We start from the raw sequence: 14503 nt of genomic DNA on the forward strand, positions 1-14503 counted from the left end.
ATGATCTTTAAAACTTAAAAAATAAGCAGTATCGATATCAGTATCAGCAATACGCCTGTATTTACTTGGTATCGAATGGATAACAAGCCTGGCCCACAAACAGCTGTCACTTTGAGCCAGTTTGTACTGTACTCGTATACTACTGCAAAGTACACAGACCACAATAAGAAGCATAATTGTTTGGATATTTTTCTTGTATGGGAGGTTGTTACATTGTAGAATAAGCGCCATTGTAATGGCACAGTATGAAACAAGGGAAGTGTGCACTTGCAGCCGTGCCTAAAATAAAAGTAAAGTCACACTGAAGTAGTGTTTCGTGGAAAGGTCAGTTGTAGATGAGCAGAGATAGATCAGCTCATTATACCATCATCGGTACCACACAATTCATAGTTCCTCACTGGCAGAAGGTGTGCTACACTACACTGCATCATGCTTACACGGGTGTGCTACACTACACTACACGTACACAGGTGTGCTACACTTACACAGGTGTGCTACACAAGTTTGCTACACTACACTACACTTACACAGGTGTGCTACACTACACTACACGTACACAGGTGTGCTACACTTACACAGGTGTGCTACACAAGTTTGCTACACTACACTACACTTACACAGGTGTGCTACACTACACTACACTACGCTTACACAGGTGTGCTACACTACACTACACTACACTACATCACAACCTAGGGTAGTCATCATAAGAGTACCAAACTTTCAACATGACTGCAAACAAATAAATAATTAGTAGAAGCTGAGAATTTTTTAAAAAAGCTTAAAAGAATGCGGAGAATGTTTTTATGTGTGCATTTAAAGTTTAAAAGTGCAGGACACTGAAACGTTGGCTATCTGGCAATGTGCTAATGTGCTAAAAATGCTTTACAGTGTAAATGCTGTGATGTCTTCCCACCAAGCCTTCCCATTTTTGTGACAAAAGTTCTTTGTGCTGATAATAAGGATGATGCTTTCACTTTGCTTCAGCAACCTGCACTGGACCGCAGCAGACACATTTCACAGAGCCAGCGAGCCACGAAGATCTGATCCTACAAACATCTCATCAGGCTGCACAATCAACCGTAATGCACTCAAGTTGAAGAAAAAAAGACTAGACTCTTTGCCCCGAAGCAACTTTGTTTATTCCATGTGATTTTACAATTATTATTATTATTAAAGCTTCTCACCTCTCTGTCACGTGTTTACATTGTCCTGTACATTCATATTATCCATTTAGTCACAGGAACATGCACAAACTTGCAAAGAAATTATTTGCACAACAAAAGCAGGGTGTCCAAAATGTTGCCCCAGGGCGTTTTTTTAAAGCATATTTTATAATGAAATAAATTTATTATGAATTAAATTGATTAGCTATTAGGATAATTTGCTTTTTTTGTCGGCTATCACATAAAGCTAATATGATAGCTTATCATATTATTGGCATCCAGTGGATTGCTCTTAGCATCTTTAATGTACAAAATGCAGCAAAGTGGTTATTTTTTATGTATGTGATCTCACTGGGAAAGGTTTGGACACCCCCACTTTAAGCTGTTAGTCTCCAACATGAAGAAAATCATTTTTTTAGAATAAAAGTCAAACATCATCAACACATTAAAATGAGCTTGCATTTGTTCTCGCTTGAGGAATGAGGCTTTATGGTCTTTTAGACAAACCCTCCTGTAGATTACATACACAAGCATGTGCACACACACACACACACACACACACACTCACACAGGTATTTGAAATCCAGTTAAAAATAGAAGATTTAAAAGATTTTTAATATAGAAATCCTGCCCTCTTAAGATGAATGTGTAAAATACTTTGAATAAGTTGTAAAAATGTAAGAATCAAAGAGCTGTAAGTGGTGACGTTATTTGGTAAGATAGAAGATACTCTACTAGGACGTGCTGTGGGATTTTCAAGAAGAAAATCAATCTTTGTTATGTAGATCTTGGATCTGGCCGAATCCCGTCAGGAGCAAAGAGAGAAGCCACCCGATAGCAAGGACGACGTCAAGCGGTCAAAAGAGTGCGTCTTCACCTTGGAGCCGCTCACCTTAAAATGAACAAGAAAGAGAGAAGCAGGAAAAGTCCTGGTGTCTTTAGTCAGCACCTTCGCTCGCTTCCTCTCGCTTCTTCATAGCCTCGATCACAGCCATCTCCTTGGCCTCCTTCTTCTGGTTCCTGGCTTCAAACTGCAGCCTGAGGAGCGGAAAGGTGACGTTAGGAAGCATGTGATGGTGAAGAGCGGGTAAAGGGTGGGATGACCTGTTAGCGATGATCCTCTGCACGATGTCGTCCGTGGTGAGGTTGTTTCCGCTATCGATGCTCCTGAAGATGCCTCTCTTCTTGGGCTCCTGGACACACACACACATACACGGTGATACTGGAACTCCTACGATTTGGCAGCAACAGAAGGGGTCTATTTGCGACACCTTTTTCTTTTTATATATTGTAGAAATAACATGAAAACAGAAAAAAATAGTGTGATGTTAAGAGGAAAAAGGGGAATATTTTTGTAATTAGAGCATAGAACACTTTCTAAATGCAGTATTTAACTGGAAAAAAACACTGATGAGACATCACCTAACATACCTATTGGTACCTTTACACTACTATTACCCGATAATAAGAGATAATAATACCCATAGTAAGAGAAAATAAGACATAAATAAGACTTGTGCTTGTGTTAGGGGCAAAAAAAATACAACGCTGCAGCCGAGTGCAAAACTTTGTTGTTCACAAAGTTTCCCAGGGTGGCACGGAACGGGGGAAGTTTAACACAACCAAAATTGTAGGGACTCCCACGAGACAACAAGAAGTCGATAGCTATCACAGAAAACATGAGCGGTGAGTAAAGTTGGGTTTAAATGCTTCATGGAGCAGCTCCAAGCTCACTAGATCCTCCAACCCAGCTGCCACCACATCGTGGATAAAACTATTCCAGATACATTCTCCGAGTAGATTCATGGCTGCACTGCTTCCAGTAGGCTATTTCGCTTCTACTTCTGTATAATTGACAAGAATAAAGGCTCCTTCAATTTGATGTTTGTCCAATCACGTGTCAGCTTCTATGTGTTGCCATGTTCATCTAATCTGCCCAGGGCCTTCAGAATGAGGAGTGCTGGCCCGTGAGACATATACGCTTGGCAGACATCGATTGTGTTGGAGTTGGTGCAGCGGTAATGTTGCCGTTGCTAAACACGGGCACACTGACACTTTTCTAATATTACACTTGGCAGGAGTTTGGTGTACAAAACAGTAGGATTTTTACCTTGATATAGTTATAGATATAGATATCTAGATATAGATATAGATGATTCCTTGAACAAGAATGTCAAAGCAGTCCAAGGGTTTTTAATACTCACGGCGTAAGGGTCGGAGCCATCTTTGTCAGGAAAGACTTTGGTCATGCCGTGACAAACCACGTCCACCTGCAGATTGATGGAAGCATGGAAGCTTTTATTATGGATTCCTGGGATATCAGTTCAATAAATACGCTTCTAATTAATGATATGTGATAATGAATGTTTGGCAGTAAAGCGACCCACCTTAAAATGATCCAGCAGGTCTTTGGTGACAGCATAGGGCGCCCCTATCACCACTTCGGACACGTACTGTACACAGGAAGAAGACGCATGCCATCAGCATGGCTTAGCTTTTACCACACAGGCTCTTTGTTAGAAAGCAACACAGAGACGTGTTGGGAGACGAGGGACTGTCCCAAACACTTGGCAATGTGCATGCATTTACCCGACAGGCCAGGACGCTCAAGGTCCTCTCATGGACGTTCATGATGGGGTAGTTCTTCCCCTTGTATCGGTTGACTTCCTGCGGAGAATGACGTCAGTGGCAATGATCCCAAACATAAAAGGTTTCAACTGATGGAGAAGGTGATGCATTTGTGGATACCTGGTCAAAGTGCAGACCCACAATGACGTAGGGCCTCTCTGCCAACTTGTAGACCATGGCTAGGAAGTCGACATGGCCGATGTCTACCAGCAGTCACCAGTCAAGGCAATCATATGGCAAGACTGATAAGACGCTTGTTACTTATCTTTCTTCCACTCTTTGGTTATTATTACTATTTGGTGTTCTCATTTGACTCTTTCATTATTTTTGGCTTTATTCTCATCATTTTTGCTGTTTAACACGTGAGATCTTAGTTTTGCTGGAACTTTTCTTCTCCCATTTGTTTTATGTATTATTGTGTTTTATTCTTTTAAATTGTCATTCATATTTCATATTGTCATTTTATTTGTACTATAACAAACAAATAATTATTAATGTTGTTTTATTCTGATTATTATTACTGTTTCAACACATCAGCCCCACATTTTTTTTCCTTATTAGAATTTTATTAGTAGCAAGTTAGTATTCGTCATATGACTGGATTGATTATTAATATTGTTTTGCATGTGTTATTTTATGACTATTGTTGCCGTGTAAGATGCCAGATCTTGGTTTTGTGCTGCTGTGTTGAGGATACGGAAGAGGTCAAAAGCCCCAGCGACGTAGATGATGGTGTCCCCAGGCTGCGGCTCTTTTCCTGAGGCAAACTGGATGATCTTCTGGGATGTCTGCAAGAACTGAGACACTCCGGTCCACGGACTGTGGCCTTTAGGGCCCTTCCACAAGACCAGGACCGTCAGCGTCATATCTTACAGCGAGTGTAGGTTGGAGTTAGACGACACTCACCTTGCCAAAATTGTCGGTATGTTGCTGGTAATCCGGATTATCCTGCAGAAATACAAGATATTGTGTACTTCTTCAAAAGTACTTGAGCAGAAGGCTTGGGTCTCAGTAAAGTCATGCATGAAAATGAAATGTCACTCCTGGTTCCAAAAAACAAGACAGTGGCAAAGTGACATGGCCAAGCATAAAATCCATGGGTAAGAAACAGCAATAAAATATCAAAAGACTTTCCCACACAACTTTGAGGTCGAAAGTTTGCTTCTCTGACCCTCCCCGTCTTACGGGCTCCTGCTGCTCTGCACACAACACCCCCATGAGGCTTCCTGGAGCTGCTGTGTAGTAGTACATCACTGTACTGGCTAATACGTATATCACTAGAAAGTAGTCTCCTCCCCTCATAAACCACTGAGGTTATTTAGCATGTTTCCCCAAACCTGTCGGGAACATCGGGAATGTCAGGAAGTGGGGTAAAGCTGTACTTCTAGGCAGCATCTCACCATGTTGCTGTGATGTGACTTGGTCATGAGCAGCATACGTCCCACCAGGTCTGTCGTGGACACTCCCTGAGTGCGTTTACATTCCCGATAGCGTCCCGCTCGCTTCACCTCCTCGTACGTGTCCTTGCCATCCACAGTCAGCGTGATGTCGTCTGTTTCAAAAAACAAACACAATTCCAGTGTGCACTGCATGGCGGAGGATTGTGGGAGTGACTTAGGGTTAGGGGTCTCGGTACGTACCTCCATGCACGCAGAAGTCACAGTTGAACTTGTTGAGGGTCTCCAGTGTGGTGACGTAGGGCGCTCCTTCCACAATCTCATCCACCCACTTGATGGCCCGCACCATCTTATAGCGCTCTTCCTGGGTGAAGACCGGAGGGCCTTTGTGCTTGGAAATTTCCACTATTGATGAGACGACGGAAGCACGTTATTCAAACTATACCACCAGGACACCATATTCTTTTTGAAGAATTTAACAGATGCTCACAATTCATCAGCTTTGCTTATTGTTTGGAGTTATGTTTCATTTTTTAAAGCCAACGCTATATCCACAAAACATTACATTTATAGTTCACGGCGCCAGGCCTGACAAGCTAGATCTGATCTTGCTGTTCAGTCTCATATCCGGAAGTGACGCCATGGGAGGACTGTCATCCAGGTAAACAAACACCGTGGTGTATGATTATAGTCAAGATTTGAGCCATGTGTTGTTAGTTTTGGAGGAGGAGGAACATTTGGAGATGAAATAGATAACTTGCAGAACATGGCGACATACAGATGAAGATCGGTCGCCTTCACATCTTAGAATGGCAAGTGGAAATGACTCTGAAGCTCTGAGGCCTGCGTGCAAACCACTCAGTCTCTGTGCAGCGGCATGACTATTATTTTGATGAAAAATATACTGAGCCAAGTCGACAAAATTTGATGAATCATGTCCAGTCCTATCTACAGTATATACTTGAGGTTGAATGTAGCCGTGTTCTGTTTTACCACTGTTCATGTGCATTTGGGGCCCTTCAGGACTTTTCAAATTCTAACATTGATTTGTATCTTGCAAATGACGTCTAAGTAGCTTGTATTTGTGTTCAACAATGAATGCCATCTTACCATCTGTATGTACTCCAACAATGAGGTAATCCCCCATGCCTTTTGCTTGCCGCAGCTGATTGGAGTGGCCGTAGTGTACCATGTCGTAGCTACAAAAAGAGTAACACACAATGTCATTATGCAAACATAATACATTCTGTCAGCAATATTTATCACTTGGGAATGAGACTGTAAATGCTGCTCATTCCGTCCCTACTACTTTGCAATTTTGAATAACTTTCTGTGCTGTTTTTTTTTTTTTTTACATCGCATTTAGGATTGTTTTGCATGATACTTTGCACAATATGCCCTAACACCGTCTCTATTTGCTTGGCTAAAATATGCCGATAATGCATGAGATAAACATCATATTATATTGCAGTGATATAACAAGTACGTGTGTCAAGGGTTAACGGGGAAAGGTCTCGTATACAGGTACGGCTTTGCTTTTAAATTAAAAATGTATGGTTAAAAGGTCTTAAATCATAACTTTTCATCTGTTCTTTCAAGCTCCTGGATAGATTGTGTACCAAATGAAGTGAACAGTGGTAACGCTTTAGAAGAACCACACAATACATTTTTAAGATACATTTCATACACACTGACAAGTATTTAATATCGATATATTACATATGCATTACACACACTGACAGCTATCAGGTGCGTATAGCTCTCATCGACCTTGGTAATACACATAATGCTAATAATATAATAAATATCAGCATTAATGTGAAAATATACCACTCTCTACAAGTCAGGTTTGATTTACAAGTTTTGAGTAAAAAGGTAGTTGGAAAACGGGGTAACCCGAGTAGTTTAATGATGTAGACACTGTGTTGCACTTTACCGAAAATACCGGTGTTGCGCAATACGACACAATCTAATCGAAACACTTTTAGATTGCACAACACTCGTGAATGTTGTCATGATTACGTGATATTTTTACGTGATTGCATTATGTTTACTACTACTACTTTGCTAACTTAGCAAATCAGTTAGCATTAGCATGTTAGCCAAACCTGAGTTGCAGGTGTATGCATTTAATAGCCCCATGTGCCCTAACAACCCGGCAATGCGTGTTTCATTATCATTATCAATGAAAACAGTCAACATGCGAAGTGTACTTGCCAGCCGTCACACCACAACCTGACAACGCGCTTCCTTTTCTCCGGGCTGCACTGGGAACTAGCCGGCTTCATCTTTCGGTCACCTCCGGCCAGCTGCTGCTCATCCGCGTCGTGGTGGCCATTTTTCATCATGGTTACCGTGTTTTCACAAACACAAATGACTTGTACTACACGTTAAAGGGTACTTAATCCGGTTTGGACGGTGATTATTCAAACTACGTCCTCTGCACCGTCGCACTAGGACAGGGACGTCACTCCACCACCCACCGCCTCCAACTACGCCTGATCCATCACGTGATCAAAGCAGCCAATAGGAATGCAGCACAAGTCTGCTCTGAAACATTAGATCGTCACATCAAGACAGTTGTTTTTTGTTTTCTTACACAGCCTCCTGAAACCTGGAAAAATCACTTTTTTGCCTTGGCTGTAAACAATGATAATCATTTTTGTTGTTGGAAAATATCTTCTGTTAAACTGTTTCCTGCAAATTTCCCACATTCCCAACAAAAGGGGACGGCAGAAGGAAATTCCCTTACTTTTTTTGGGGGGGTCGTCCTTTACTCTATAATCAGTCACCATATTTTCTGGATTATTTGCAACCTTAAACATGAAATAGTAGGAGAAGCCATTGAAAAATGTGCTTTCAACATCTTAAAAATACTGTACTTATTTACTGTATGTTATCACTTATTGGTTGTCATGTCTATGAGGCTGCATACTGACATTTCTGGAGGTAGATAATGTATCTAAAGTACATGAGGCGTTCACGATTGACTCCACAAACAGCACTTTCTATTCTCTTTATTGCTTAATACACCATTTTAGCAAAGGTTCTCCAATAATAGCTCCATATGGTTAGTTTGGCCCCTTGTAACAATGTTGTCACCTTCCTGAGACAAAAAGTTTGAACAAATGCAAATTACAAAAATTCAAACTGCAATAAAACTTCATTTCAAAATCCAAAGTTATCAGGTACAGTAGAGTCCTTGTTGTGACAGCAGAGTGCCTGTCTGAGAGCTGAGGAAATAAAGCAACTACAATTTCAATGAAATATACGACAAAGCACACAATGAGCGAGCTGGCAATGACACCATCATTTGCATAAAAAACAAAAAGGTCTATTGAAAATCCAGAGCCAGAAGAATATGAGCTGGCAATTCCAGTGGAACCCGTTTACATCCACACCCCTCAGACCTGCTGAGTGGCGTCAGCATACGCTGTTATCGACATAACCGACACTGGCCATGGCTGGCATGATTTTACTCCATTTGTTCATATTTTTAGACTCTTAGCCAACAGAGCAGCTGCGCTAATTTCCTTGTACAGGTTGACTACAATGACAATAACGTTTTTGTGCATCTTTCTTACTCTTAAGCTTACTTTGCACTAAACAGAAAGTCAGTGTGTGCAAGTTGGAGTGATGTGTAACTGTACGATGAAGTTAAAATAAGTTTACATCTATTGTGTACTTAAACAATAAGCTGACATAAACCGAACGTTTGGCGCTCACATTTTATGTCCACAACAGCAATCTACCGTTCACGTCGACCTAAGCGGGCAGTTTGTTGAAGAACAGGGAGGACTAGGCCGTAATGGGTTGTTGACATATACGGGGTGTCAACATGAACAGGTCGTCGACGAAAACAAGTTTTCGAGGTAGACGGGTTGTCAACATAATGGGTTGTGTATGTAAATGGACGGGAGAGGTAGATGGGTTACCAACATAAACTGGTTGGCCGCGTAAACGGGTTGTCAACATAAACAGGTTGTAGACATAAACATGTCGTCGTGACTGGCAGTCAACATAAACACGTTTTCAATGGAATGGGTTGTGGACGTAGATGGGTTGTCAACATATACGTGTTGTGGACAAAAACAAGTTGGACACGTAAACAGGTTGTCAACATGAACAAGTTTTCAATGTCATGGGTTGTCAACATCACCGGGTTGACATAAACTTGTTGTCGTACATGCGTTGTCAACATAGGTGTTGTTGTAGATGCTTGTCAACATACAACAAGCTTTAAATGTAGTGGGTCGTCGAGACGTTGATGGGTTGTCAACATAAACAGGTTGGACACATAAAACAAGTTGCCGTGATTGGGCTGTCAGCATAAGCAGTTTTTGTCATGTCATGGGCTGTCGATATTACCGGGTGGTCAACAAACAGGTTTTCAATGTGGACGGGCTGTTGATGTAGACGGATCGTGGACGTAAACAGGTGGTCGAGGTAGACGGGTCGTCAACATAAACGGGTTAGCCACGCAAACGGGTTGTCGTAAATTATTTGTTGACATTAACAGGCTTTTAATGTAGATGGGTTGTGGACATAAATGGGTTGTTGACTGGACGCGTTGTCAACATAAACAAGTTGTTTATGGAGTCAGGTCGTGGACGTAAACAGGTGGTCGAGGTAGACGGGTTGTCAACATACACGGGTTAGCCACGCAAACGGGTTGTTATAAATTAGTTGTTGACATTAACAGGCTTTTAATGGAGATGTGTTGTGGACATAAATGGGTTGTTGACTGGACGCTTTGTCAACATAAGCTGGTTGTTGATGTAGGCGGGGCGTGGACGTAAGAGGGTGCTCAAGGTAGACCACCAACACAAATGAAGAAGAGTAGTCAACATAAACAAGTTTTCAATGGAGATGGATTGTTGACGTAGATGGGTTGTCAACATAAACAGGTTTTCATTGTTGACACTGACAGGTTGTCAACAAAGATGGGATATCAACATAAACAGGTTGTTGTTTTCATGTGGATGGTTTGTCAACATCAACAGGTTTTCAATGTATGTGGCGTGTGGACATAAACGGGTGGTCGAGACTGTTGTACACAGGTGGCTGACAGACGCATTGTCAACATAAACGGGTTGACATTAACAGGCTTTCAATGTTAATGTTAGGGTTGTGGAGTAGACGTGTTGTCAACATAAGCGGGTTGTCAACATACACAGGTGGTCGCCATGAAAGGGTTTTCAATGTCAGTTGTGGGCTTAAAAGGGTGGTCGAGGTAGACGGATTGTCAACAAAAGCGGGTTGTGGTAAATGGACTGTCAGCATAAACGGAGCATCATAGATGTGCTGTCAACAAACGGGTTGTCATAGATATGTTGTCAACATAAATGTGCCCATGTAGATGGCTTGCCAACATAAACGGGGTGGACATAAGCGGGTTCCAGTGCAGTCTGTTGCTGTTATTTTCCATGTGCACACAGCAAGTGTCCTAAGAAGAAGCAGTAGGGTGGAATGATACGCAAGATAGGTCCAGGTGAAAGATGTAAGCTAATAGCGGGAGTGGTGCATTCTACACATGCTATCATTGTGCCTGCGATGGGCGTATGTAAACAAACCACCTGTGTGATGCCAATACTGCATGCTTTTTGCTCCATAAATAACTCATTGTGCTATATTACATCACATTCCCACAAAATTCAGCTATTACATCCCACCTGACACAACAAAAAATAAAAAATATCAATGACGCAAAAAGACATTAGCACCTCATCATCATAATGTCCTTAATTCACCTCGAGGCAGCTTTCTTCTTCTTCCTTCCTTTGCCATAGCCTCTTCCGAACCAGCCTCCCTGCACGTCTTGGCTTCCTGCCGGCTTGTCGGGGTCACCTGCGTGGGCTGCAATGAGCGCACGGGTGTGGCTGTGCTCATCCTCAGGCGTGAGAGGAGTGGCAAGGCTGAAGATAGGGTCCTCCGTCCTGAAGAGATGACATATGTCACGTCATGGCATCCAGGACCAAGTATCTCCAACTTGAGAGCTGACACTCGGTCTGTTTTCTACAGCTGTACCTGTCGTAAACGGGAACCTGAAGATGAAGCTCTTTCATGAGGAGACGCATGACATCGTCGCACTTTGCGTTGATTTTCAGCACAGCCAGGTCGTCTTTTGGCGTCCACTAAGAGAGACAGATTCACTTCAAGACCAATCGTACTAAAATGTCACACAACAAATGCTAAAAATTAAAGGACCTGGAGGTTAATGATGTACAGTTGGGGTCTTTTCTTTGCTGGTCTGTTCATGCACCACAGACAGGCGTATTTCTTCAGCACCTGTAGAGATAACAGTATCGGTATAGGATTACGATACCAGCGAAATTCATATACTGGAACGTGCAGCCGCCACCTGTGGAGATTGCCGATCCACGTCTGTGCTTTAACGTAGTCACCAAATACAGCGAGAAAAATATCAGCAAACATAGGCAAAAGAGTATCCACAAACATAGCTACAAGAATATTGTCAAACATAGCTACAAGAGCATCAGGGAACCTCAATAGCCGAAAATCGTTAAACAGAGACAAAAGCCCCACCAATGTAAAGCTTTTCAGAGCACCACCCCCCGGTGAGACATTTTTTTAGGTACGTTTTGCAGGGTGCAGAACTTCTGTCACTCTCACAAAGACAGGAAGTCCCACACACGGTAGACATGCTTGGTCTGGATGCTGCAGCGGGCGGCGGGGATCCACTTTTTAAAAGCAAGCATCGGCCGAGATCGATACCGTGCTTTTCCACTGATGTCGGCTGATACCAATCAATCGGAGCATTATTTAACACTACACAAAACTTCTGGGTGGCTACAAAAAACAAACAAAAGCAACACATACTTGCCTGTGGAAATGAGTTTATTACCACTTGATCTCAAATCAATAATGATGATAATGTAACGACCTGATATGTGTAATATTAAAGAGTTCTATGCGGATAGCTATATTTGCTGATATTTTTTTCCTTTTTTATCCAATGCGGTTGATCTGGACCAGGACCGGAAGTGAAATCATGCTAATCGGTGCATCCCTGATTCCTACATTACAGTTGTTGACGTGACCTACATACCTTCAAACTCGAACCCAAGCAAAGGATGACATCAGCCATCTTGGCCGCCTCTGCAGCTCCCTTCCAGTTGAGAGGCTGCTCCAGAGTTCCTCGCTCCCCAAAGTGCACGATGGTGTCCCTGAGCTCGTTCCCGCAGTGCAAGCACCTGCGTCCAGTACCGTGGCGGTGCAGCGATGTCCGCTCTGTCACGTCAAACAAACGCACGTATTCCCTGACTGGAGAACAGGATGTACACACCTGAAGGACAGAGGCGTGTTGGTAGATTGAACATGAGTAATAAAATAAGCTTTAGTAGTGTTTGTGTGCGTCACCTCAATGAACATGTTTCCATGAAGCTCAGACAGGGCATGTCTGGGAAGACCACTACGTAGATGGAGGCCATCACAGTTTTGAGACACAACATGCCTTACCTTTACAAACACACAGAATATTACACGTGTACATGTGCAGTACTATATATGAATGTTACGTAGCGGTCGAACAAACCAGCATGTCCTTATAAAGCATCCTGATGCACATGTGTGTGAGTGTGGGCTCTGCTTTACTCAGGTCTGAAGAGCTGCATGCAAAGAACCACATGTCAAATGACAGGATGAAGCGTGAATGAGATGACATCTGACCTCACCTGATTGCACAGCCCTTCTGCAGCTGTGTCCAAACACCATTAGGCCCTCGGTAGTCAGGGATGGAAGCGGCCTACAATCAAAAGACACCATCAGCTTGCTGAAAGGAAGCATCGGAGTGTGTTTAGCTCACCGTACTGATTCCAGCACCCGTGTAAACCACCAAATGTTTGGCTTGTTGGACCGCAATCGCCAGCTGTCTCACCTTCGTCTTCAGCTCCTCTGCATCATCAAACACCTGCAAGCACAAACAATTAGCAGGTTATTTTCATGAGAATATTACGCCTAGTCGACTGGGGGGCTGCCATCAGCTAAGGTGAGCCAACATTGCCATCAAGTGGCCATCTGCGACAAATATGTGGTATTCTGCATTCGTAAGGGACACATAATTTGTTGACATTAATCTTTAAGGTAACCTATTCTAATAATTACGTGTTGTGTTTATCATTTATATATAATTAATAATTGTATATTGCTATTATTCTCTTCATGCGAATTCAGCGCAAAAGTAGCTTAAAAAACCCCGGACTTCAAAGGGTAAAGAAGTCAACCATCGTCTCTAATCCTATTTATGCAAAAAAGAAAAGACGTATGTATATATCACGCCACACCATCTTTATTTATAAAGCCTTTTAACCACAAGCCGAGTTGAATAGCAAGGGCTGTATAGTATAAATGTAAGAAAAAGAACAAAAAGTTGTCAAACATCAAAAGATTATATAAAATATTATAAAGCACTTCAGTGTTACAGCGGTGGAAAACGAGATCGTTCCTTGTGCTAATAGGTTAGCATTGACTGACCTCTTCCTGCTTCCTCTTCAGTTCATTTCTGCGTGTTTGCTTTTTCCAGAACTCGTCCACAGTGTCTCTGTGCAGAAGAAGCACCGAGGCTTCCTCCTCCGACCTGTCAGCTTCTGCTTTCTTCAGAATCCGTCCTACCTAAGAGTATACACGATGAACACCATGGACAGTACAATTAGCTACACTTTTTCTTAGCCGCTAATGTTTTTTTTGTTTGAGCTTACCAGCCGAATGGCTTCCCTTTCACGTTCTCTTTGGAGTATCTTGGCTTTTTCTAAAGCTTTTCTCTCCGTCCTGGAAGACCCATCGAGGTTTGTCTGGTTAGCCATTCCGTGTTTAGCATTTGAGTAGCGGTTGTCGCCTTTTCAAAACAAAGCTCGTTATACCAACCGGATGTTGTCGTGAGGTGAAACGCAGTAGCGCCCCCTGTTGTTGGGAGGCCGTACACATCCAACGAGGGACTATTTTTTGTGTGAATTTATACTTTCTTGAGACAACAAATGTGTTTGTTATTTGCCATCATTGTCAACGCTTCAAATTGTTATTTTGCTCGATTTTTGTTAGTTTTGCTGTTTGTAGAAATTAAAAAACAAAATAATTTGCAGCAACAACATCCAGCAGAGCCTTGAGGAATTCTGGGCGGAACCCGTCCGGAACTTTGCCACTGAGGAGCATTTTGACCACCCCAGATACCTCAGCTACAGTGATGGCTGTACGTATGTGTCCTCAGGCTCTGCTTCCTCTATCAGCGATATGTCAGTGGGATTGAGAAGGGCCTCAAAGTATTCCTTCCACCATCCGACTACATCCCCAGTCGAG

The 14503-nt window shown here is 42.5% G+C and overlaps 2 protein-coding genes across 2 annotated transcripts; both read right to left on the bottom strand.

The window, feature by feature from the left end:
* Positions 1-1119: 1119 nt before the first annotated feature.
* On the bottom strand, positions 1120-7693 carry pcyt2 (phosphate cytidylyltransferase 2, ethanolamine). The gene is made up of 12 exons (XM_058071797.1): positions 7409-7693; positions 6302-6390; positions 5435-5596; positions 5195-5346; positions 4701-4742; positions 4492-4630; positions 3915-3997; positions 3756-3833; positions 3554-3619; positions 3371-3436; positions 2271-2359; positions 1120-2204 (listed from the first exon to the last, which is right to left on the bottom strand). The coding sequence occupies exons 1-12, from the start codon at positions 7537-7539 to the stop codon at positions 2105-2107; spliced, it is 1197 nt and encodes a 398-aa protein (XP_057927780.1). The 5' UTR covers positions 7540-7693; the 3' UTR covers positions 1120-2104.
* A 500-nt stretch (positions 7694-8193) lies between these two features.
* sirt7 (sirtuin 7) lies at positions 8194-14104 on the bottom strand. Its single transcript, XM_058091211.1, has 10 exons — positions 13909-14104; positions 13685-13822; positions 13017-13121; positions 12886-12956; positions 12747-12819; positions 12572-12670; positions 12261-12497; positions 11399-11479; positions 11219-11325; positions 8194-11127 (listed from the first exon to the last, which is right to left on the bottom strand). Exons 1-10 carry the CDS (start codon positions 14011-14013, stop codon positions 10938-10940), a joined length of 1206 nt encoding a protein of 401 aa, XP_057947194.1. The 5' UTR covers positions 14014-14104; the 3' UTR covers positions 8194-10937.
* Positions 14105-14503: the final 399 nt, after the last annotated feature.

The sequence above is a fragment of the Doryrhamphus excisus genome, chromosome 1, assembly GCF_030265055.1.
Source record: "Doryrhamphus excisus isolate RoL2022-K1 chromosome 1, RoL_Dexc_1.0, whole genome shotgun sequence".
Lineage (NCBI taxonomy): Eukaryota > Metazoa > Chordata > Actinopteri > Syngnathiformes > Syngnathidae > Doryrhamphus > Doryrhamphus excisus.

What these genes read in the sequence shown, in the direction of transcription:
- pcyt2 (XM_058071797.1), bottom strand. Translation starts at nt 7,539, where the DNA reads ATGATGAAAAATGGCCACCACGACGCGGATGAGCAGCAGCTGGCCGGA. An exon ending in TGGGGCTTTTGACCTCTTCC is followed by an intron (nt 3,998 to 4,491) that starts GTATCCTCAACA and finishes GACTGCTGGTAG; the next exon opens with ACATCGGCCATGTCGACTTC. An exon ending in TGAGCGTCCTGGCCTGTCGG is followed by an intron (nt 3,620 to 3,755) that starts GTAAATGCATGC and finishes TCCTGTGTACAG; the next exon opens with TACGTGTCCGAAGTGGTGAT.
- sirt7 (XM_058091211.1), bottom strand. Translation starts at nt 14,013, where the DNA reads ATGGCTAACCAGACAAACCTCGATGGGTCTTCCAGGACGGAGAGAAAA. An exon ending in CGGGTGCTGGAATCAGTACG is followed by an intron (nt 12,957 to 13,016) that starts GTGAGCTAAACA and finishes TTTTGATTGTAG; the next exon opens with GCCGCTTCCATCCCTGACTA. An exon ending in GCTTGGGTTCGAGTTTGAAG is followed by an intron (nt 11,480 to 12,260) that starts GTATGTAGGTCA and finishes TTATCTCTACAG; the next exon opens with GTGCTGAAGAAATACGCCTG.